General features: G+C 37.1%; 1 protein-coding gene across 3 annotated transcripts in view; it reads left to right on the forward strand.

Moving 5' to 3' along the window:
- SMARCD3 (SWI/SNF related, matrix associated, actin dependent regulator of chromatin, subfamily d, member 3) overlaps window positions 1–25,310 on the forward strand; it is a 526,715-nt gene that overhangs the window by 383,982 nt on the left and 117,423 nt on the right. For all 3 annotated transcript variants that reach the window (XM_053713245.1, XM_053713246.1, XM_053713244.1), the window contains exon 10: window positions 11,470–11,605. In XM_053713245.1, coding sequence (XP_053569220.1) covers window positions 11,470–11,605 — 136 coding nt within the window. The remainder of the gene's footprint in view (window positions 1–11,469; window positions 11,606–25,310) is intronic.

Raw genomic sequence — 25,310 nt, forward strand, 5'->3', positions numbered from 1 at the left:
ATAATATGCAATAAATTTTACGAATTATACCCCTTTATTTTACAACATATATACCGCATACAACACTATATACCACATTAAATCCTTATATTCCAACAGAGACTCGAACTCCGTTTTAACCTTAAAAATACTATATTTTAACCAATAAAAACATATGTCTCTAGAGGACTCTAACCTCATCATATGTCACTGGAGGCCTCTAACCTCATCATATGTCACTGGAGGCCTCTAACCTCCGAAACCAATAAATATGTATCATTCAGAGGACTCTAACCTCAGATACCATATCTAATAAATAAAAACAATTAACATGTATCATTCAGAGGACTCTAACCTCAGATACCATGTAATCATGTATCTCTTGGAGGCCTCTAACCTCAGATACTACTTTATAACCAAAAACAATTTTTACCAAAAAAGTTCCATAAAAAAAAAAACACCTTAAAAACACCTTAAATATACATATATACACAACATACACAGATATGCATAACATACATACACATTCCCCACTATATTTTTTTTATAGATAACCTGAGTGTCTGGTCCTATAGGGTTCTAGTTTGACAATGGGTAAGCAAAAAACAGTGCAAAACAAGTGTTTTACTCACCCCTTGACAAGCTATCACTTCTAGACACCATTTGTAAGGAGACCCCTCTAGGACCAGGACCCTCTTGTTCTCCTCTGCTTCAGGACTCTGGTATCTACCCTGCAAAGTGTTTTCAAGTACTTGGAGAGCCATTCAGAGAACACACAAGAATATGTTTGTTGAACAGCTCTAACTTTATTGGTCAGGTTAGCCAGTTTATATACATTCCAGAATACATTGAAATCTGTAGTCATTAGCTCATTTCTAAGATGAGGAAAAACATCTGGCATCCTGTAAGTTGTACATCACATTTGTCAGATATCCTTGCAGACAAGAGTTACAGCATATAGGTTTAACAAGTGACATATTCATAATTACATCATTTCACATGGTATTTCTATAAGAACAAAGAAACTCATAGAAAATATAATTGGAATAAAAGGAGTGTTAGGGAGTCATTTCTACAGGAATATCTAACTACAGATAAACAGTAACTGGGCCTCCTAGCCCAGCACAAATCACAGCCGTTTGACATCTTGTAGAGATAGCAATGCACATCGACAGGGTCATTCTCAGGGCTATTATATCTATGCAAGTCTCCCTAACATCAGCATATCTCTTACTACATAATAAACCACTATAATAAAAGTATAGTCATTACAAAATGGATGCTAATCATCACAAGATGGCTGCGGGGAACAAGATGGCTGCCGTCAGGTTCATATTACCCCTAACAGTGCCATAGCAAACAATTATTATTATTATTATTATCTGTTATTTGTAGAGCGACAACAGATTCCGCAGCGCTATTAACAAAGACGGAGTACAACAAAACAATTATAGGGATCAAATGGGTAGAGGGCCCTGCCAAGAGTTGCACTATTGTAGTCAGCTCTTAAGAAGGTGATCTACAAACATCTGGACACTTAGGCTTACATGCTAAGGGGGTTCAGGGGATAGCAACGGAGGAGTGGAACTGGTATAAAGTAAGGTTAGCCTAGGTTGTATGCATCCCTGAACAGTAGAGTCTTTAGGGAGCACTTGAAGCTATTAAAACTAGAAGAGAGTCTTGTGGAGCGAGGCAGAGAGTTCCACAAGATGGGAGCCAGTCTGGAGAAGTCCTGTAAATGGGAGTGCGATGAGGTGACAAGAGAGGAGGAGAGTAGGAGGTCATGAGCAGAGCGAAGGGGACGGGAGGAAGAGTATCTGGAGACAAGGTCTGAGATATAGGGGGGAGCAGTGCAGTTGAGGGCTTTGCATGTCAGAATGAGAATTTTGTGTTTGATCCTAGAGGCAAGAGGAAGCCAGTGAAGGGATTGGCAGAGAGGTGCAGCAGATGAAGAGCGACGTGTAAGGAAGATGAGTCTGGCAGAGACATTCATTATGGATTGTAAAGGAGCTAGGCGGTAGGTGGGGAGACCAGAGAGGACAGAGTTGCAGTAATCAAGGCGGGAAAGAATGAGAGAGTGGATTAAAATCTTAGTTGTGTCTTGTGTAAGGAAGTGTCTAATTTTAGAGATGTTTTTAAGGTGGAAGCGGCAGGCTTTAGCCAATGACTGAATGTGAGGAGTGAAGGAAAGATCTGAGTCAAATGTGACCCTGAGACATCGGGCATGTGGGGTAGGGGTAATGACGGAGTTGTCGACATTTATAGAGAGATTGGGGGTGGAGAGATAAGAAGAAGGGGGGAAAATAAGAAGCTCAGTTTTGGAGAGATTTAGCTTGAGGTAGTGAGAGGACATCCAGTTGGAGATGTGAGAAAGACAGTTAGTGACACGGGTTAGCAAGGAAGGAGAAAGGTCTGGTGCAGAGAAGTAGATTTGGGTGTCATCAGCATACAAACATAACCTCTTAGTGTGTGTAATCTAGATCATTCTTATCATTCTAAGTGAAGAATACTTTGTGCCTTAAATGTAAATGTATGTTTAATGCCTTTGTCTCATTGGTCGGTTTAGCATTTATAACTAGACCTGCTTTTACTGTTGCCATAGTAACCTTGTGTGACTAGATTACAACTCCAAGCAACAGTATTAACCTACAGAAAGATCTATCTCACATACAGGTCGATTACGAGTTGTGCGTTTGTCTTTTAACGCTGAATAAATGGTCATTTAAGCGTTAAAACAGCACTGCAGCCATTACGAGTCTTGTCAGTATAGGTGTACCGCAAGCCTTTTAACCTGTAACGCAACGTCAGTCCCGCACACGTAAAAATTGACGTTTTTTCATGGGATTCCCATAGCGCAGCCATTACAAGTCTTGTCAGTATAGCTGTACCGCAAGCCTTTTAACCTGTAACGCAACGTCAATCCCGCACACGTAAAAAATTACGTTTTTTCATGGGATTCCCATAGCGCAGCCATTACAAGTCTTGTCAGTATAGGTGTACCGCAAGCCTTTTAACCTGTAACGCAACGTCAGTCCCGAACACATAAAAAATGACGTTTTTTAATGGGATTCCCATAGCGCAGCCATTACAAGTCTTGTCAGTATAGCTGTACCGCAAGCCTTTTAGCCTGTAACGCAACGTCAGTCCCGCACACGTAAAAAATGACGTTTTTTCATGGGATTCCCATAGCGCAGCCATTACAAGTCTTGTCAGTATAGCTGTACCGCAAGCCTTTTAACCTGTAACGCAACGTCAGTCCCGCACTCATAAAAAATGACGTTTTTTCATGGGATTCCCATAGCGCAGCCATTACAAGTCTTGTCAGTATAGGTGTACCGCAAGCCTTTTAGCCTGTAACGCAACGTCAGTCCCGCACTCGTAAAAAATGACGTTTTTTCATGGGATTCCCATAGCGCAGCCATTACAAGTCTTGTCAGTATAGGTGTACCGCAAGCCTTTTATCCTGTAACGCAACGTCAGTCCCGCACTCGTAAAAAATGACGTTTTTTCATGGGATTCCCATAGCGCAGCCATTACAAGTCTTGTCAGCATAGGTGTACCGCAAGCCTTTTATCCTGTAACGCAACGTCAGTCCCGCACACGTAAAAAATGACGTTTTTTCATGGGATTCCCATAGCGCAGCCATTACAAGTCTTGTCAGTATAGCTGTACCGCAAGCCTTTTAGCCTGTAACGCAACGTCAGTCCCGCACTCGTAAAAAATGACGTTTTTTCATGGGATTCCCATAGCGCAGCCATTACAAGTCTTGTCAGTATAGGTGTACCGCAAGCCTTTTAGCCTGTAACGCAACGTCAGTCCCGCACACGTAAAAAATGACATTTTTTCATGGGATTCCCATAGCGCAGCCATTACAAGTCTTGTCAGTATAGCTGTACCGCAAGCCTTTTAGCCTGTAACGCAACGTCAGTCCCGCACTTATAAAAAATGACGTTTTTTCATGGGATTCCCATAGCGCAGCCATTACAAGTCTTGTCAGTATAGCTGTACCGCAAGCCTTTTAACCTGTAACGCAACGTCAGTCCCGCACTTATAAAAAATGACGTTTTTTCATGGGATTCCCATAGCGCAGCCATTACGAGTTTTGTGTTGAGGCTAAAAAGCTTGCGTTACAGCCTATACTGACAAGATCCATAATGCCATCTGAGAGCAGTAGTTATGAGTTTTATGCAACAAAACTAAAGTGTTACAAAGTACACCCATAAACTACCTATTAAACCCTAAACCAAGGCCCTCCCACATCGCAAATACTATATTAAATGTATTAACCCCTAATCTGCTGCTCCCAACATCGCCGCCACTAATAAAAATTATTAACCACTATTCCACCGCTCCCCAACATAGTCACCACTATAATAAAGTTATTTACCCCTAAACCGCCACACTCCTGCATCGCAAACATTATTTAAATATTATTAACCCCTAATCTGTCGTCCGCCCACATCGCCCCCACTATACTAAAGTTATTAAGCCCTATACCGTCGCCACTATAATAAACCTATTAACCCCTAAACCGCAAGCTCCCACAACGAAATATACTAAATTAAACTATTAACCCCTAAACCGCAAGCCCCCCACAACGAAAGATGCTAAATGAAACTATTAACCCCTAAACCGCAAGCCCCCCACAACGAAATATACTAAATGAAACTATTAACCCCTAAACCGAAAGCCCCCCACATCGCAATAAACAAATTTCAACTAATAGCCCCTAAACCTAATGCCCCCCTAACTTTAGATTAAAATTACAATTTCCCTATCTTAAATTAAATTAAAACTTACCTATCAAATTAAAAAAGCTAAGTTTAAAACTAACTATTAAACTAAAATTAAACTAACAATTAAAGAACACTAAAATACATATTACAAAAATCCTAACTAAAAAGTTACAAAGTATCTAATTACAAAAAATAAAAAATACTAAATTACAAGAAATAACAAACACTAAATTACGAAAAATAACAAACGAAATTATCAAAAATAAAAAACAATTACACCTAATCTAATAGCCCTATAAAAATAAAAAAGCCCACCCAAAATAAAAAAAACCCTAGCCTACAATAAACTACAAATAGTCCTTAAAATGGCCTTTTGTAGGGCATTGCCCTATGTTAAACAGCTCTTTTACCTGTAAAGAAATACAAAGACCCCCCCAACAGTAAAACCCATAACCCAACCAATCCCCCAAAATAAAAAACTTAACTCTAACAAAAACCTAAGCTACCCATTTCCCTGAAAAGGGCATTTGTCTGGACATTGCCATTAAAAGGGCATTTAGCTCTTTTGCATTGCCCTGAAACGGGCATTTAGCTCTTTTACGAAAAGCCCAAATCCTAAACCCCCCACCCAAAAAAGTTTAAAAAAATCCCAACACTAACCCCCGACGATCCACTTACAGTTTCTGAAGTCCGGACATCCAGGCGGCGAGGTCTTCATTCATCCGGGCGGCATCTTCTATCTTCATCCCGGCGGTGCAGAGTGGGTCCATCCTGAAGACATTCGGCGCAGAGCATCCTCTTCATACGGGTAGATTAGGTTTTACTTTATTTTTATTTTGTGGGTTTGGGGCGTGGGGGTTTGTATACTGTTAGGGGTGTTTGTTTTTCTTTTGTAGAAAAAGAGCTGATATCTTTAGGGCAATGCCCTACAAAAGGCCCTTTTAAGGGCCCTTGGTAGTTTTATTATAGATTAGGGTTTTGTATTTTGGGGTGGGTTATTTTTTAATTTTTTAAAAAAAGGGTATTAGTATAGGAATAATACCCTAATTGGATAATTGTATTTGTTATTTTTTTGTAATGGTAGGTTTTTTTATTTTTTGTAATTTCTGTGTTTTTTAATTTTTGTAATGTTAGGTTTTAGTGTAAGACAGGTTAGGTTTTATTTCACAGGTAAATTTGTATTTATTTTAACTAGGTAGTTAGTAAATAGTTAATAACTATTTACTAACTAGTCTACCTAGTTAAAATAAATACAAACTTAGCTGTGAAATAAAAATAAAACCTAAGCTAGCTACAATATAACTGAGTTATACATCAATGGGGCTGCGTTACGGAGCTTTTCATTCCGCAATTGCAGGTGTTAGGTTTTCATCTGACCCCCTCTCCCCATTGATGTCTATGGGGAAAGCGTGCACGAGCACGTCAAAACAGCGCTTGTATTTTGTGCGGTATGGAGCTTAAAACCACCATATCCCACGCACAAGCCGGCTGTTTCAAAACTTGTAATGGCTGCGCTATAGAGGGTGAAATAACGCAACTTTTGTTGCATTCGTTAAAAATCCCTCTTACGCACATAACTCGTAATCTACCTGATAGTGAGTACATAAATTATATGCATGTAATGCATATAATACAAATAATACAATTTATGATCTGTTAACACTGCATCTCCCAATAAACGTTTTCATCACTCATTTTATACAGAGTACGTTCTTCTTCTGCGACATCATACAGGATATAACAATACCTCCTGGCATCATCTGTAATATAGGTGACTTATTATTGTAGGTTTAGTGGGCACATAGAGATCCCCGCCCTCAGATATCCTCCGCAGGACTAGGGTCCTTACATGATATATTTAGTGAATCAGCGGCACCCAAGGATTATCTATTTTGCACAAACAACAATGAATGGGGAATATGTACGGTGTATAAGAATGGTCCGTAACAGGTACCCAGAGGCGTATAAAACAGTCCAATACAGCTTACTGAGGGAGAAACCCCCTGCCTCCCTCAGTGTTATCACAAATAATTATATGTAACTAGAAACACGTTACTATGTAACTCACCACTCCAGGATAGTGTGTGCTCAGGAATCTATTGGATTTTAGTACAGCCACTCCTTCCAGTTAGGGGCGAGCCTTATTGAATTCAGGATTGCATAACCTTAATAAACTATGTTTCTAGGTAGGAGTCTGCAGCTTAGATAAAGAAGTGTTCCCTGGCATCGGGTTGGGTGATAGGGGAGAGCATTCTGAATTCAGGAACGCATGACCCTAATAAACTATCGGCTAGATTACGAGTTGTGCATTAGGCTGAAAGAACAGCGTTAAGAGGTCCTAACGCAGCTTTTTCCCTACCGCTGCTATTACGAGTCTTGCAGGTTTAGGGGCACCGCACACTTCTTTGGCCTTACCGCAAAACGACTTACGTAAACTTTGTAAAGTCTTTTTTCTATGGGACTTCCATAGTGCTGGTATTACGAGTCTGTCCTGGGAGGCCAAAAAGTGAGCGGTACACCCTAACCTGTCAAGATCCGTAACGCATTCTAAAGTCAGTAGTGATGGGTTTTATGCTACAAAGCTGTAACATAAAACTCATAACTGAAGTGCTAAAAAGTACACTAACACCCATAAACTACCTATTAACCCCTAAACCGAGGCCCTCCCGCATCGCAAACACTATAATAACATTTTTAACCCCTAATCTGCCGCTCCGGACACCGCTGCAACCTACATTATATGTATTAACCCCTAATCTGCCGTTCCCAGTGTCGCCGCAGCCTACCTACACTTATTCACCCCTAATCTGCTGCCCCCAACGTCGCCGCCACTATAATAAACATATTAACCCCTAAACCGCCGCACTCCTGCCTTGCAAACATTAGTTAAATATTATTAACCCCTAATCTGCCGTCCCTAACATCGCTGCCACCTACCTACACTTATTAACCCCTAATCTGCCACCCCCAATGTCGCCGCCACTATACTAAATGTATTAACCCCTAAACCTAAGTCTAACCCTAACCCTAACACCCCCTAATTGAAATATAATTTAAATAAATCTAACAAAAAATTCCTAACATTACCTAAATAATTCCTATTTAAAACTAAATACTTACCTATAAAATAAACCCTAAGCTAGCTACAATATAACTAATAGTTACATTGTATCAAGCTTAGGGTTTATTTTTATTTCACAGGCAAGTTTGTATTTATTTTAACTAGGTAGAATAGTTATTAAATAGTTATTAACTATTTAATAACTACCTAGCTAAAATAAATACAAATTTACCTGTAAAATAAAACCTAACCTAAGTTACACTAACACCTAACACTACACTATAAATAAATAAATTAACTAAATTAACAAAATTTAAATAAATTAAATTAAATTATCTAAAGTACCAAAAAAACAAACACTAAATTACAGAAAATAATAAACAAATTGCAAGATATTAAACTAATTACACCTAGTCTAATAGCCCTATCAAAATTAAAAAAAAAAAACCCCAAAATACAAAAAAAACCCTATCCTAAACTAAACTATCAATAGCCCTTAAAAGGGCCTTTTGCGGGGCATTACCCCAAAGTAATCAGCTCTTTTACCTGTAAAAAAACAAATACAAACAACCCCCCCAACAGTAAAACCCATCACCCACACAAACAACCCCCCAAATAAAATACTATTTAAAAAACCTAAGCTCCCCATTGCCCTGAAAAGGGCATTTGGATGGGCATTGCCCTTAAAAGGGCAGTTAGCTCTTTTGCGGCCCAAACCCTAATCTTAAAAATAAAACTCACCCAATACACCCTTAAAAAATCCTAACACTAACCCCCTGAAGATCGACTTACTGTTCTAAAGACCGGACATCCATCCTCAAGGAAGCAGCAGAAGTCTTCATCCAACCGGGCCAAAGTCCTCAATGAAGCCAGGAGAAGTCTTCATCCAAGCCGGAATTAAGGTAGAAAAAATCCTATTGGCTGATGCAATCAGCCAATAGGATTGAAGTTCAATCCTATTGGCTGATCCAATCAGCCAATAGGATTGGGCTCGCATTCTATTGGCTGATTGGAACAGCCAATAGAATGGGAGCTCAATCCTATTGACTGATTGCATCAGCCAATAGGATTTTTTCTACCTTAATTATGATTGGCTGATAGAATTCTGTCAGCCAATCGGAATCTAAGGGATGCCATCTTGGATTACGTCATTTAAAGGAACCGTCATTCAGTAAGACTTCGTTTGAAGAGGATGCTCCGCGCCAGATGTCTTGAAGATGGACCCGCTCCACGTCGGATGGATGAAGATAGAAGATGCCGTCTGGATGAAGACTTCTGCCCGTCTGGAGGACCACTTCACCCAGCTTGGATGAAGACTTCTCCCGGCTTCGTTGAGGACTTCGGCCCGGTTGGATGAAGACTGTCTGGTCTTCAGAACTGTAAGTCAATCTTCAGGGGGTTAGTGTTAGGATTTTTTAAGGGTATATTGGGTGGGTTTTATTTTTAGGTTAGGGTTTGGGTCGCAAAAGAGCTAACTGCCCTTTTAAGGACAATGCCCATCCAAATGCCCTTTTCAGGGCAATGGGGAGCTTAGTTTTTTTTAGATAGTATTTTATTTGGGGGATTGGTTGTGTGGGTGGTGGGTTTTACTTTTGGGGGGGTTGTTTGTATTTTTTTTTTACAGGTAAAAGAGCTGATTACTTTGGGGCAATGCCCCGCAAAAGGCCCTTTTAAGGGCTATTGGTAGTTTAGGCTAGGGGTGTTTTTTATTTTGGGGGGGGGGGCTTTTTTATTTTGATAGGGCTATTAGATTAGGTGTAATTAGTTTAAATATCTTGTAATTTGTTTATTATTTTCTGTAATTTAGTGTTTGTTTTTTATTTGTACTTTAGCTAATTTAATTTAATTTATTGTATTTAATTTAGTTAATTTATTTAATTATAGTGTAGTGTTATTGTAACTTAGGTTAGGTTTTATTTTACAGGTACTTTTGCATTTATTTTAGCTAGGTAGTTATTAAATAGTTAATAACTATTTAATAACTATTCTACCTAGTTAAAATAAATACAAACTTTCCTGTAAAATAAAAATAAACCCTAAGCTAGATACAGTGTAACTATTAGTTATATTGTAGCTAGCTTAGGGTTTATTTTATAGGTAAGTATTTAGTTTGAAATAGGAATAATTTAGTTAATGATAGGAATTTTTAGTTTATTTATTTTAATTATATTTAAGTTAGGGGGTGTTAGGGTTAGGGTTAGACTTAGGTTTAGGGGTTAATACATTTAGTATAGTGGCAGCGACGTTGGGGGTGGCAGATTAGGGGTTAATAAATGTAGGTAGGTGGCGGCGATGTTAGGGACGGTAGATTAGGGGTTAATAATATTTAACTAATGTTTGCGAGGCGGGAGTGCGGCGGTTTAGGGGTTAATATGTTTATTATAGTGGCGGCAACGTTGGGGGCAGCAGATTAGGGGTTAATAAGTGCAGGTAGGTTGCGGCGACATTGGGGACGGCAGATTAGGGGTTAATAAGTATAATGTAGGTGGCGGCGGTGTCCGGAGCGGCAGATTAGGGGTTAATAAGTTTAAGATTAGGGGTGTTTAGACTTGGGGTTCATGTTAGGGTGTTAGGTGTAGACATACATTTTATTTCCCCATAGGAATCAATGGGGCTGCGTTACGGAGCTTTACGCTGCTTTTTTGCAGGTGTTAGACTTTTTCTCAGCCAGCTCTCCCCGTTGATTCCTATGGGGAAATCGTGCACGAGCACGTATGACCAGCTCACCGCTGACTTAAGCAGCGCTGGTATTGGAGTGCGGTAAGGAGCAAAATTTTGTTCAACGCTCACTTCTTGTCTTTTAACGCCGGGTTTGTAAAAACCCGTAATACCAGCGCTGCAGGTAAGTGAGCGGTGAGAGAAAACTGCTTGTTAGCACCGCATAGCCTCTTACGCACAACTCGTAATCTAGCCGTATGTCTTTAAGTAGGAATCTGCAGCTTAGATAAAAAGTGAACCCTGGCATCGGATTTGGAGATAGGGGTGAGCCTTCTGAATTTAGGAATGCATGACCTTAATAAACCATGTCTCTAGGTAGGAATCTGCAGCTTAGATGAAAGAGTGAACCCTGGCATCGGATTGGGTGGTAGGGGCAAGCCTTCTGAATTCGGGAACGCATGTGGATAGACAAAGGAAAAAAATACAGCGGCGACTCTAAGTGCAATATCACCAGACAAGATCCGACCAGCAACAAAGGTATATGTAAATGTACTCACATTTAACAAAGCACACTGTAGTGCAATTGGGGCAGACTGAGACTTCTGAGCCGCTCGGCTGACTCTGTACAATGATGACTCTCACAGGTGGATAATACTCTGTGTTCTCCCTGTAGCACTCCGAGTTTTAACCATCAAGAGTAGCTTGTGGGCAAACTCCTGTTTGTGGGTATACAGGTACAGGAAGCAGCAACTTCTCCAAAAGTCAAAGAAGGCAGCGGTAGTATCAGGGTAAAAGGGTGTAGGCTCTGCAAACAGGTGCTGTGCAAAAGTCCATGTTTATTGTAGAAAAATACAGTAAAATAACATACAAAAGTTCATGGATTTGTTCTGAGTGAATTGTACTTACAGACAGGCAGGTGTAAATGACAAAGGGAAGAGGCTGACGCGTTTTGCGCCCCTACAGGTGCTTACTCATATGGTAGGTTAAAAGCTTTTTTAGGTCCTGATCCTTATGTATCTTATCTTTGTCTTGAAGTGTGGACCCCACAGATCAGAAAAAGACAGCCTGTTATGACATTGATGTGGAAGTTGAAGATCCTCTTAAGAGTCAGATGAGCAGCTTTTTGCTTTCCACTGCAAACCAACAGGAAATCACTGCTCTGGACAACAAGGTATGACTACAGAACTGGTGAGAAACTGGGAGAGACCCTTGGTTGTGTATGGGGAATGCCAGAAACACTGTGTAATGAATAGAATACTGGAGAGCACTGAGGAGCATGGTTATATCATGGGCAAATATTGTTATATCAGGGGAAAGTGTTTTAAATTAATGTGTTATATCAGGGGAAAAATCATATCAAGAAAACATATTTTAACATGCGTAGAACATATTGTTACATAAGGGAAGCATCTTACTTTATCAGAATACCTCCTGCTAAAACAAGATGTTCTAGTAACTAAGATGTTCTTCTGATAAAACAAAATGTCTTCTCAATGTAACCAGATGCTCAAAAAACAAGAGGGGATTATTGTGTTCAAGAGCACATCATATATTATCAAGAGCACATCATGTTACACCAAGAGGAAATCATATATTATCAAGAGCACATCATGTTACACCAAGAGGACATCATATATTATCAAGAGCACATCATGTAACACCAAGAGGACACCATATATTATCAAGAGCACATCATGTTACTCCAAGAGAACATCATATATTATTAAGAGCACATCATGTTAGAGCAAGAGAACATCATATATTATCAAGAGCACATCATATATTATCAAGAGAACATCATATATTATCAAGAGCACATCATGTTACACCAAGAGAACATCATATATTATCAAGAGCACATCATGTTACACCAAGAGGACACCATATATTATCAAAAGCACATCATGTTACACCAAGAGGACACCATATATTATCAAGAGCACATCATATATTATCAAGAGCACATCATATATTATCAAGAGAACATCATATATTATCAAGAGCACATCATGTTACACCAAGAGAACATCATATATTATCAAGAGCACATCATGTTACACCAAGAGGACACCATATATTATCAAGAGCACATCATATATTATCAAGAGAACATCATATATTATCAAGAGCACATCATATATTATCAAGAGCACATCATGTTACGCCAAGAGGACACCATATATTATCAAGAGCACATCATGTTACACCAAGAGAACATCATATATTATCAAGAGCACATCATGTTACACCAAGAGAACATCATATATTATCAAGAGCACATCATGTTACACCAAGAGGACATCATATATTATCAAGAGCACATCATGTTACCCCAAGAGAACATCATATATTATTAAGAGCACATCATGTTGCACCAAGAGGACACCATATATTATCAAGAGCACATCATGTTACACCAAGAGAACATCATATATTATCAAGAGCACATCATGTTATACCAAGAGGACATCATATATTATCAAGAGCACATCATGTTACTCCAAGAGAACAACATATATTATCAAGAGCACATCATGTTAGACCAAGAGGACATCATATATTATCAAGAGCACATCATGTTACTCCAAGAGAACATCATAAATTATCAAGAGCACATCATGTTAGACCAAGAGAACATCATATATTATCAAGAGCACATCATATATTATCAAGAGAACATCATATATTATCAAGAGAACACCATATATTATCAAAAGCACATCATGTTACACCAAGAGGACACCATATATTATCAAGAGCACATCATATATTATCAAGAGCACATCATATATTATCAAGAGAACATCATATATTATCAAGAGCACATCATGTTACACCAAGAGAACATCATATATTATCAAGAGCACATCATGTTACACCAAGAGGACACCATATATTATCAAGAACACATCATATATTATCAAGAGAACATCATATGTTATCAAGAGCACATCATGTTACACCAAGAGAACATCATATATTATCAAGAGCACATCATGTTACACCAAGTGAACATCATATATTATCAAGAGCACATCATGTTACACCAAGAGGACACCATATATTATCAAGAGCACATCATATATTATCAAGAGAACATCATATATTATCAAGAGCACATCATGTTACACCAAGAGAACATCATATATTATCAAGAGCACATCATATATCAAGAGAACATCATATATTATCAAGAGCACATCATGTTACACCAAGAGAACATCATATATTATCAAGAGCACATCATTTTACACCAAGAGGACACCATATATTATCAAGAGCACATCATGTTACACCAAGAGAACATCATGTATTACTCCAAGAGACAACCATATATTATCAAGAGCACATCATGTTACACCAAGAGAAACATCATATATTATCAAGAGCACATCATGTTACGCCAAGAGGAACACCATATATTATCAAGAGAACATCATGTTACGCCAAGAGGAAATCATATATTATCAAGAGCACATCATGTTACACCAAGAGGAACATCTATATTATCAAGAGCACATCATGTTACACCAAGAGCACATCATATATTATCAAGAGCACATCAATGTTACACCTAGAGAACATCATATATTATCAAGAAGCACATCATGTTACACCAAGAGAACATCATATATTATCAAGAGCACATCATGTTACCCCAAGAGAACATCATATATTATCAAGATCACCATCATGTACTCCAAGACAACGTTAGAGCACATCATGTTACACCAAGAGGACATCATATATTATCAAGAGCACATCATGTTACACCAAGAGAACATCATATATTATCAAGAGCACATCATGTTACACCAAGAGAACATCATATATTATCAAGAGCACATCATGTTACACCAAGAGAACATAATATATTATCAAGAACACATCATGTTACACCAAGAGAACATCATATATTATCAAGAGCACATCATGTTACACCAAGAGAACATCATATATTATCAAGAGCACATCATGTTACACCAAGAGGACACCATATATTATCAAGAGCACATCATGTTACACCAAGAGCACATCATGTTACACCAAGAGAACACCATATATTATCAAGAGCACATCATGTTACACCAAGAGGACACCATATATTATCAAGAGCACATCATGTTACACCAAGAGAACATCATATATTATCAAGAGCACATCATGTTACACCAAGAGGACATCATGTATTATCAAGAGCACATCATGTTACACCAAGAGCACATCATATATTATCAAGAGCACATCATGTTACACCAAGAGCACATCATGTTACACCAAGAAGACATCATATATTATCAAGAGCACATCATGTTACTCCAAGAGAACATCATAAATTATCAAGAGCACATCATGTTACGCCAAGAGAACATCATATATTATCAAGAGCACATCATGTTACACCAAGAGCACATCATATATTATCAAGAGCACATCATGTTACACCAAGAGCACATCATGTTACACCAAGAGGACACCATATATTATCAAGAGCACATCATGTTACACCAAGAGAACATCATATATTATCAAGAGCACATCATGTTACACCAAGAGAACATCATATATTATCAAGAGCACATCATATATTATCAAGAGCACATCATGTTACACCAAGAGAACATCATATATTATCAAGAGCACATCATGTTACACCAAGAGAACATCATATATTATCAAGAGCACATCATGTTACACCAAGAGAACATCATATATTATCAAGAGCACATCATGTTACACCAAGAGAACATCATATATTATCAAGAGCACATCATGTTACACCAAGGAGACACTCATATATTATCAAGAGCACATCATGTTACACCAAGAGAACATCATATATTATCAAGAGCACATCATGTTACACCAAGAGAACATCATATATTATCAAGAGCACATCATGTTACACCAAGAGAACATCATATATTATCAAGAGCACAATCATGATACACCAAGAGAACATCATATATTATCACGAGCACATCATGTTACCACCAAGAGAACATCATATATTATCAAGAGACATCCTGTTACACCAAGAGAACATCATATATTATCCAGAGCACATCATGTTACACCAAGAGAACATCATATATTATCCAGAGCACATATGTTACACCAAGAGAACATCAATATATTATCAAGAGCAACATCATGTTACACCAAGAGAACATCATATATTATCAAGAGCACTCATGTTACACCAAGAGAACATCATATATTATCAAGAGCACATCATGTTACACCAAGAGAACATCATATATTATCAAGAGCACATCATGTACACCAAGAGAACATCATATATTATCAAGAGCACATCATGTTACACCAAGAGAACATCATATAGTTTCAAGAGCACATCATGTTACTCCAAGAGAACATAATAGATTATCAAGAACACATCATGTTACACCAAGAGAACATCATATATTATCAAGAGCACATCATGTTACACCAAGAGAACATCATATATTATCAAGAGCACATCATGTTACACCAAGAGGACACCATATATAATCAAGAGCACATCATGTTACACCAAGAGGCACATCATTGTTACACCAAGAGAACACCATATATTATCAAGAGCACATCATTTTACACCAAGAGGGACACCATATATTATCAAGAGCACATCATGTTACACCAAGAGAACATCATATATTATCAAGAGCACATCATGTTACACCAAGAGGACACCATATATTATCAAGAGCACATCATGTTACACCAAGAGAACATCATATAATATCAAGAGCACATCATGTTACACCAAGAGGACATCATATATTATCAAGAGCACATCATGTTACACCAAGAGAACATCATATATTATCAAGAGCACATCATGTTACACCAAGAGAACATCATATATTATCAAGAGCACATCATGTTACACCAAGAGGACATCATATATTATCAAGAGCACATCATGTTACACCAAGAGAACATCATATATTATCAAGAGCACATCATGTTACACCAAGAGAACATCATATATTATCAAGAGCACATCATGTTACACCAAGAGAACATCATATATTATCAAGAGCACATCATGTTACACCAAGAGAACATCATATATTATCAAGAGCACATCATGTTACACCAAGAGAACATCATATATTATCAAGAGCACATCATGTTACACCAAGAGGACATCATATATTATCAAGAGCACATCATGTTACACCAAGAGAACATCATATATTATCAAGAGCACATCATGTTACACCAAGAGAACATCATATATTATCAAGAGCACATCATGTTACACCAAGAGAACATCATATATTATCAAGAGCACATCATGTTACACCAAGAGAACATCATATATTATCAAGAGCACATCATGTTACACCAAGAGAACATCATATATTATCAAGAGCACATCATGTTACACCAAGAGAACATCATATATTATCAAGAGCACATCATGTTACACCAAGAGAACATCATATATTATCAAGAGCACATCATGTTACACCAAGAGACAACATATATTATCAAGAGCACATCATGTTACACCAAGAGCACATCATGTTACACCAAGAGAACACCATATATTATCAAGAGCACATCATGTTACACCAAGAGAACATCATATATTATCAAGAGCACATCATGTTACACCAAGAGGACATCATATTTTATCAAGAGCACATCATGTTACACCAAGAGGACACCATATATTATCAAGAGCACATCATGTTACACCAAGAGAACATCATATATTATCAAGAGCACATCATGTTACACAAGAGGACATCATATATTATCAAGAAGCACATCATGTTACACCAAGAGAACATCATATATTATCAAGAGCACATCATGTTACACCAAGAGAACATCATATATTATCAAGAGCACATCATGTTCCACCAAGAGGACACCATATATTTATCAAAGAGCACATCATGTTACACCAGGAGAACATCATATATTATCAAGAGTCAATTCATGTTCACCAAGAGGACATAATATATTATCAAGAGCACATCATGTTACACCAAGAGGACACCATAATTTATCAAGAGGACTATATATTCAAGAGCACATCATGTTAAACCAAGAGAAATCATATATTATCAAGAGCACATCATGTTACACCAAGAGGACACCAATATATCAAGGAAGCACATCATGTTAGACCAATAGGACATCATATATTATCAAGAGCACATCATGTTACGACAAGAGGACATCATATATTATCAAGAGCACATCATGTTACACCAAAATAACACTCATGTTAGACCAAGGACACCATATATTATCAAGAGGCACATCTGTGTTATGCACGAAGAGGAACATCATATATTATCAAGAGCACATCATGTTACACCAAGAGAACATCATATATTATCAAGAGCACATCATGTTACGCCAAGAGGACATCATATATTATCAAGAGCACATCATGTTACACCAAGAGAACATCATGTTACACCAAGAGGACACCATATATTATCAAGAGCACATCATGTTATGCCAAGAGAACATCATATATTATCAAGAGCACATCATGTTACACCAAGAGCACATCATATATTATCAAGAGCACATCATGTTACACCAAGAGAACATCATATATTATCAAGAGCACATCATGTTACGCCAAGAGAACATCATATATTATCAAGAGCACATCATGTTACGCCAAGAGAACATCATATATTATCAAGAGCACATCATGTTACACCAAGAGCACATCATGTTACACCAAGAGGACACAATATATTATCAAGAGCACATCATGTTACACCAAGAGGACACCATATATTATCAAGAGCACATCATGTTACACCAAGAGGACATCATATATTATCAAGAGCACATCATGTTACACCAAGAGAACATCATATATTATCAAGAGCACATCATGTTACACCAAGAGAACATCATATATTATCAAGAGCACATCATGTTACACCAAGAGCACATCATATATTATCAAGAGCACATCATGTTACACCAAGAGGACACCATATATTATCATAAGCACATCATGTTACACCAAGAGAACATCATATATTATCAAGAGCACATCATATATTATCAAGAGCACATCATGTTACGCCAAGAGGACACCATATATTATCAAGAGCACATCATGTTACGCAAGAGGACACCATATATTATCAAGAGCACATCATGTTACGCCAAGAGGACATCATATATTATCAAGAGCACATCATGTTACACCAAGAGACATCATATATTATCAAGAGCACATCATGTTACACCAAGAGAACATCATATATTATCAAGAGCACATCATGTTACACCAAGAGAACATCATATATTATCAAGAGCACATCATGTTACGACAAGAGGACATCATATATTATCAAGAGCACATCATGTTACACCAAGAGAACATCATATATTATCAAGAGCACATCATGTTACACCAAGAGAACACAATATATTATCAAGAGCACATCATGTTACACCAAGAGAACATCATATATTATCAAGAGCACATCATGTTACACCAAGAGAACATCATATATTATCAAGAGCACATCATGTTACACCAAGAGAACATCATATATTATCAAGAGCACATCATGTTACACCAAGAGAACATCATATATTATCAAGAGCACATCATGTTACACCAAGAGAACATCATATATTATCAAGAGCACATCATGTTACACCAGAGAACATCATATATTATCAAGAGCACATCATGTTACACCAAGAGAACATCATATATATCAAGAGCACATCATGTTACACCAAGTGAACATCATATATTATCAAGAGCACATCATGTTACACCAAGAGAACATCATATATTATCAAGAGCACATCATGTTACACCAAGAGAACACTCATATATTATCAAGAGCACATCATGTTACACCAAGAGAACATCATATATTATCAAGAGCACATCATGTTACACCAAGAGAACATCATATATTATCAAGAGCACATCATGTTACACCAAGAGAACATCATATATTATCAAGAGCACATCATGTTACTCCAAGAGAACATAATATATTATCAAGAACACATCATGTTACACCAAGAGAACATCATATATTATCAAGAGCACATCATGTTACACCAAGAGAACATCATATATTATCAAGAGCACATCATGTTACACCAAGAGGACACCATATATTATCAAGAGCACATCATGTTACACCAAGAGCACATCATGTTACACCAAGAGAACACCATATATTATCAAGAGCACATCATTTTACACCAAGAGGACACCATATATTATCAAGAGCACATCATGTTACACCAAGAGAACATCATATATTATCAAGAGCACATCATGTTACACCAAGAGGACACCATATATTATCAAGAGCACATCATGTTACACCAAGAGAACATCATATATTATCAAGAGCACATCATGTTACACCAAGAGGACATCATATATTATCAAGAGCACATCATGTTACACCAAGAGAACATCATATATTATCAAGAGCACATCATGTTACACCAAGAGAACATCATATATTATCAAGAGCACATCATGTTACACCAAGAGGACATCATATATTATCAAGAGCACATCATGTTACACCAAGAGAACATCATATATTATCAAGAGCACATCATGTTACACCAAGTGAACATCATATATTATCAAGAGCACATCATGTTACACCAAGAGAACATCATATATTATCAAGAGCACATCATGTTACACCAAGAGAACATCATATATTATCAAGAGCACATCATGTTACACCAAGAGAACATCATATATTATCAAGAGCACATCATGTTACACCAAGAGAACATCATATATTATCAAGAGCACATCATGTTACACCAAGAGAACATCATATATTATCAAGAGCACATCATGTTACTCCAAGAGAACATAATATATTATCAAGAACACATCATGTTACACCAAGAGAACATCATATATTATCAAGAGCACATCATGTTACACCAAGAGAACATCATATATTATCAAGAGCACATCATGTTACACCAAGAGGACACCATATATTATCAAGAGCACATCATGTTACACCAAGAGCACATCATGTTACACCAAGAGAACACCATATATTATCAAGAGCACATCATTTTACACCAAGAGGACACCATATATTATCAAGAGCACATCATGTTACACCAAGAGAACATCATATATTATCAAGAGCACATCATGTTACACCAAGAGGACACCATATATTATCAAGAGCACATCATGTTACACCAAGAGAACATCATATATTATCAAGAGCACATCATGTTACACCAAGAGGACATCATATATTATCAAGAGCACATCATGTTACACCAAGAGAACATCATATATTATCAAGAGCACATCATGTTACACCAAGAGAACATCATATATTATCAAGAGCACATCATGTTACACCAAGAGGACATCATATATTATCAAGAGCACATCATGTTACACCAAGAGAACATCATATATTATCAAGAGCACATCATGTTACACCAAGAGAACATCATATATTATCAAGAGCACATCATGTTACACCAAGAGGACATCATATATTATCAAGAGCACATCATGTTACACCAAGAGGACACCATATATTATCAAGAGCACATCATGTTACACCAAGAGAACATCATATATTATCAAGAGCACATCATGTTACACCAAGAGGACATCATATATTATCAAGAGCACATCATGTTACACCAAGAGAACATCATATATTATCAAGAGCACATCATGTTACACCAAGAGAACATCATATATTATCAAGAGCACATCATGTTACACCAAGAGGACACCATATATTATCAAGAGCACATCATGTTACACCAGGAGAACATCATATATTATCAAGAGCACATCATGTTACACCAAGAGGACATAATATATTATCAAGAGCACATCATGTTACACCAAGAGGACACCATATATTATCAAGAGGACATAATATATTATCAAGAGCACATCATGTTAAACCAAGAGAACATCATATATTATCAAGAGCACATCATGTTACACCAAGAGGACACCATATATTATCAAGAGCACATCATGTTAGACCAAGAGGACATCATATATTATCAAGAGCACATCATGTTACGACAAGAGGACATCATATATTATCAAGAGCACATCATGTTACACCAAAAGAACATCATGTTAGACCAAGAGGACACCATATATTATCAAGAGCACATCATGTTATGCCAAGAGAACATCATATATTATCAAGAGCACATCATGTTACACCAAGAGAACATCATATATTATCAAGAGCACATCATGTTACGCCAAGAGAACATCATATATTATCAAGAGCACATCATGTTACACCAAGAGCACATCATGTTACACCAAGAGGACACAATATATTATCAAGAGCACATCATGTTACACCAAGAGGACACCATATATTATCAAGAGCACATCATGTTACACCAAGAGGACATCATATATTATCAAGAGCACATCATGTTACACCAAGAGAACATCATATATTATCAAGAGCACATCATGTTACACCAAGAGAACATCATATATTATCAAGAGCACATCATGTTACACAAAGAGCACATCATATATTATCAAGAGCACATCATGTTACACCAAGAGGACACCATATATTATCATAAGCACATCATGTTACACCAAGAGAACATCATATATTATCAAGAGCACATCATATATTATCAAGAGCACATCATGTTACGCCAAGAGGACACCATATATTATCAAGAGCACATCATGTTACGCAAGAGGACACCATATATTATCAAGAGCACATCATGTTACGCCAAGAGCACATCATATATTATCAAGAGCACATCATGTTACACCAAGAGGACACCATATATTATCAAGAGCACATCATGTTACACCAAGAGGACACCATATATTATCATAAGCACATCATGTTACACCAAGAGAACATCATATATTATCAAGAGCACATCATGTTACGCCAAGAGGACACCATATATTATCAAGAGCACATCATGTTACGCCAAGAGGACATCATATATTATCAAGAGCACATCATGTTACACCAAGAGGACATCATATATTATCAAGAGCACATCATGTTACACCAAGAGGACACCATATATTATCAAGAGCACATCATGTTACACCAAGAGAACATCATATATTATCAAGAGCACATCATGTTACACCAAGAGGACATCATATATTATCAAGAGCATATCATGTTACACCAAGAGAACATCATATATTATCAAGAGCACATCATGTTACACCAAGAGAACATCATATATTATCAAGAGCACATCATGTTACACCAAGAGGACACCATATATTATCAAGAGCACATCATGTTACACCAGGAGAACATCATATATTATCAAGAGCACATCATGTTACACCAAGAGGACATAATATATTATCAAGAGCACATCATGTTACACCAAGAGGACACCATATATTATCAAGAGGACATAATATATTATCAAGAGCACATCATGTTAAACCAAGAGAACATCATATATTATCAAGAGCACATCATGTTACACCAAGAGGACACCATATATTATCAAGAGCACATCATGTTAGACCAAGAGGACATCATGTATTATCAAGAGCACATCATGTTACACCAAGAGAACATCATATATTATCAAGAGCACATCATGTTACGACAAGAGGACATCATATATTATCAAGAGCACATCATGTTACACCAAAAGAACATCATGTTAGACCAAGAGGACACCATATATTATCAAGAGCACATCATGTTATGCCAAGAGAACATCATATATTATCAAGAGCACATCATGTTACACCAAGAGAACATCATATATTATCAAGAGCACATCATGTTACGCCAAGAGAACATCATATATTATCAAGAGCACATCATGTTACACCAAGAGCACATCATGTTACACCAAGAGGACACAATATATTATCAAGAGCACATCATGTTACACCAAGAGGACACCATATATTATCAAGAGCACATCATGTTACACCAAGAGGACATCATATATTATCAAGAGCACATCATGTTACACCAAGAGAACATCATATATTATCAAGAGCACATCATGTTACACCAAGAGAACATCATATATTATCAAGAGCACATCATGTTACACAAAGAGCACATCATATATTATCAAGAGCACATCATGTTACACCAAGAGGACACCATATATTATCATAAGCACATCATGTTACACCAAGAGAACATCATATATTATCAAGAGCACATCATATATTATCAAGAGCACATCATGTTACGCCAAGAGGACACCATATATTATCAAGAGCACATCATGTTACGCAAGAGGACACCATATATTATCAAGAGCACATCATGTTACGCCAAGAGCACATCATATATTATCAAGAGCACATCATGTTACACCAAGAGGACACCATATATTATCAAGAGCACATCATGTTACACCAAGAGGACACCATATATTATCATAAGCACATCATGTTACACCAAGAGAACATCATATATTATCAAGAGCACATCATGTTACGCCAAGAGGACACCATATATTATCAAGAGCACATCATGTTACGCCAAGAGGACATCATATATTATCAAGAGCACATCATGTTACACCAAGAGGACACCATATATTATCAAGAGCACATCATGTTACACCAAGAGCACATCATATATTATCAAGAGCACATCATGTTACGCCAAGAGAACATCATATATTATCAAGAGCACATCATGTTACACCAAGAGCACATCATATATTATCAAGAGCACATCATGTTACACCAAGAGGACACAATATATTATCAAGAGCACATCATGTTACACCAAGAGGACACCATATATTATCAAGAGCACATCATGTTACGCAAGAGGACACCATATATTATCAAGAGCACATCATGTTACACCAAGAGGACATCATATATTATCAAGAGCACATCATGTTACACCAAGAGAACATCATATATTATCAAGAGCACATCATATATTATCAAGAGCACATCATGTTACGCCAAGAGGACATCATATATTATCAAGAGCACATCATGTTACGCAAGAGGACACCATATATTATCAAGAGCACATCATGTTACGCCAAGAGGACATCATATATTATCAAGAGCACATCATGTTACACCAAGAGAACATCATATATTATCAAGAGCACATCATGTTACACCAAGAGAACATCATATATTATCAAGAGCACATCATGTTACACCAAGAGAACATCATATATTATCAAGAGCACATCATGTTAGACCAAGAGGACATCATATATTATCAAGAGCACATCATGTTACACCAAGAGAACATCATATATTATCAAGAGCACATCATGTTACACCAAGAGAACATCATATATTATCAAGAGCACATCATGTTACACCAAGTGAACATCATATATTATCAAGAGCACATCATGTTACACCAAGAGAACATCATATATTATCAAGAGCACATCATGTTACACCAAGAGAACATCATATATTATCAAGAGCACATCATGTTACACCAAGAGAACATCATATATTATCAAGAGCACATCATGTTACACCAAGAGAACATCATATATTATCAAGAGCACATCATGTTAGACCAAGAGGACATCATATATTATCAAGAGCACATCATGTTACACCAAGAGAACATCATATATTATCAAGAGCACATCATGTTACACCAAGAGAACATCATATATTATCAAGAGCACATCATGTTACACCAAGTGAACATCATATATTATCAAGAGCACATCATGTTACACCAAGAGAACATCATATATTATCAAGAGCACATCATGTTACACCAAGAGAACATCATATATTATCAAGAGCACATCATGTTACACCAAGAGAACATCATATATTATCAAGAGCACATCATGTTACACCAAGAGAACATCATATA

The sequence above is a fragment of the Bombina bombina genome, chromosome 5 (assembly GCF_027579735.1).
Source record: "Bombina bombina isolate aBomBom1 chromosome 5, aBomBom1.pri, whole genome shotgun sequence".
In the NCBI taxonomy this organism is placed as follows: Eukaryota; Metazoa; Chordata; class Amphibia; order Anura; family Bombinatoridae; genus Bombina; species Bombina bombina.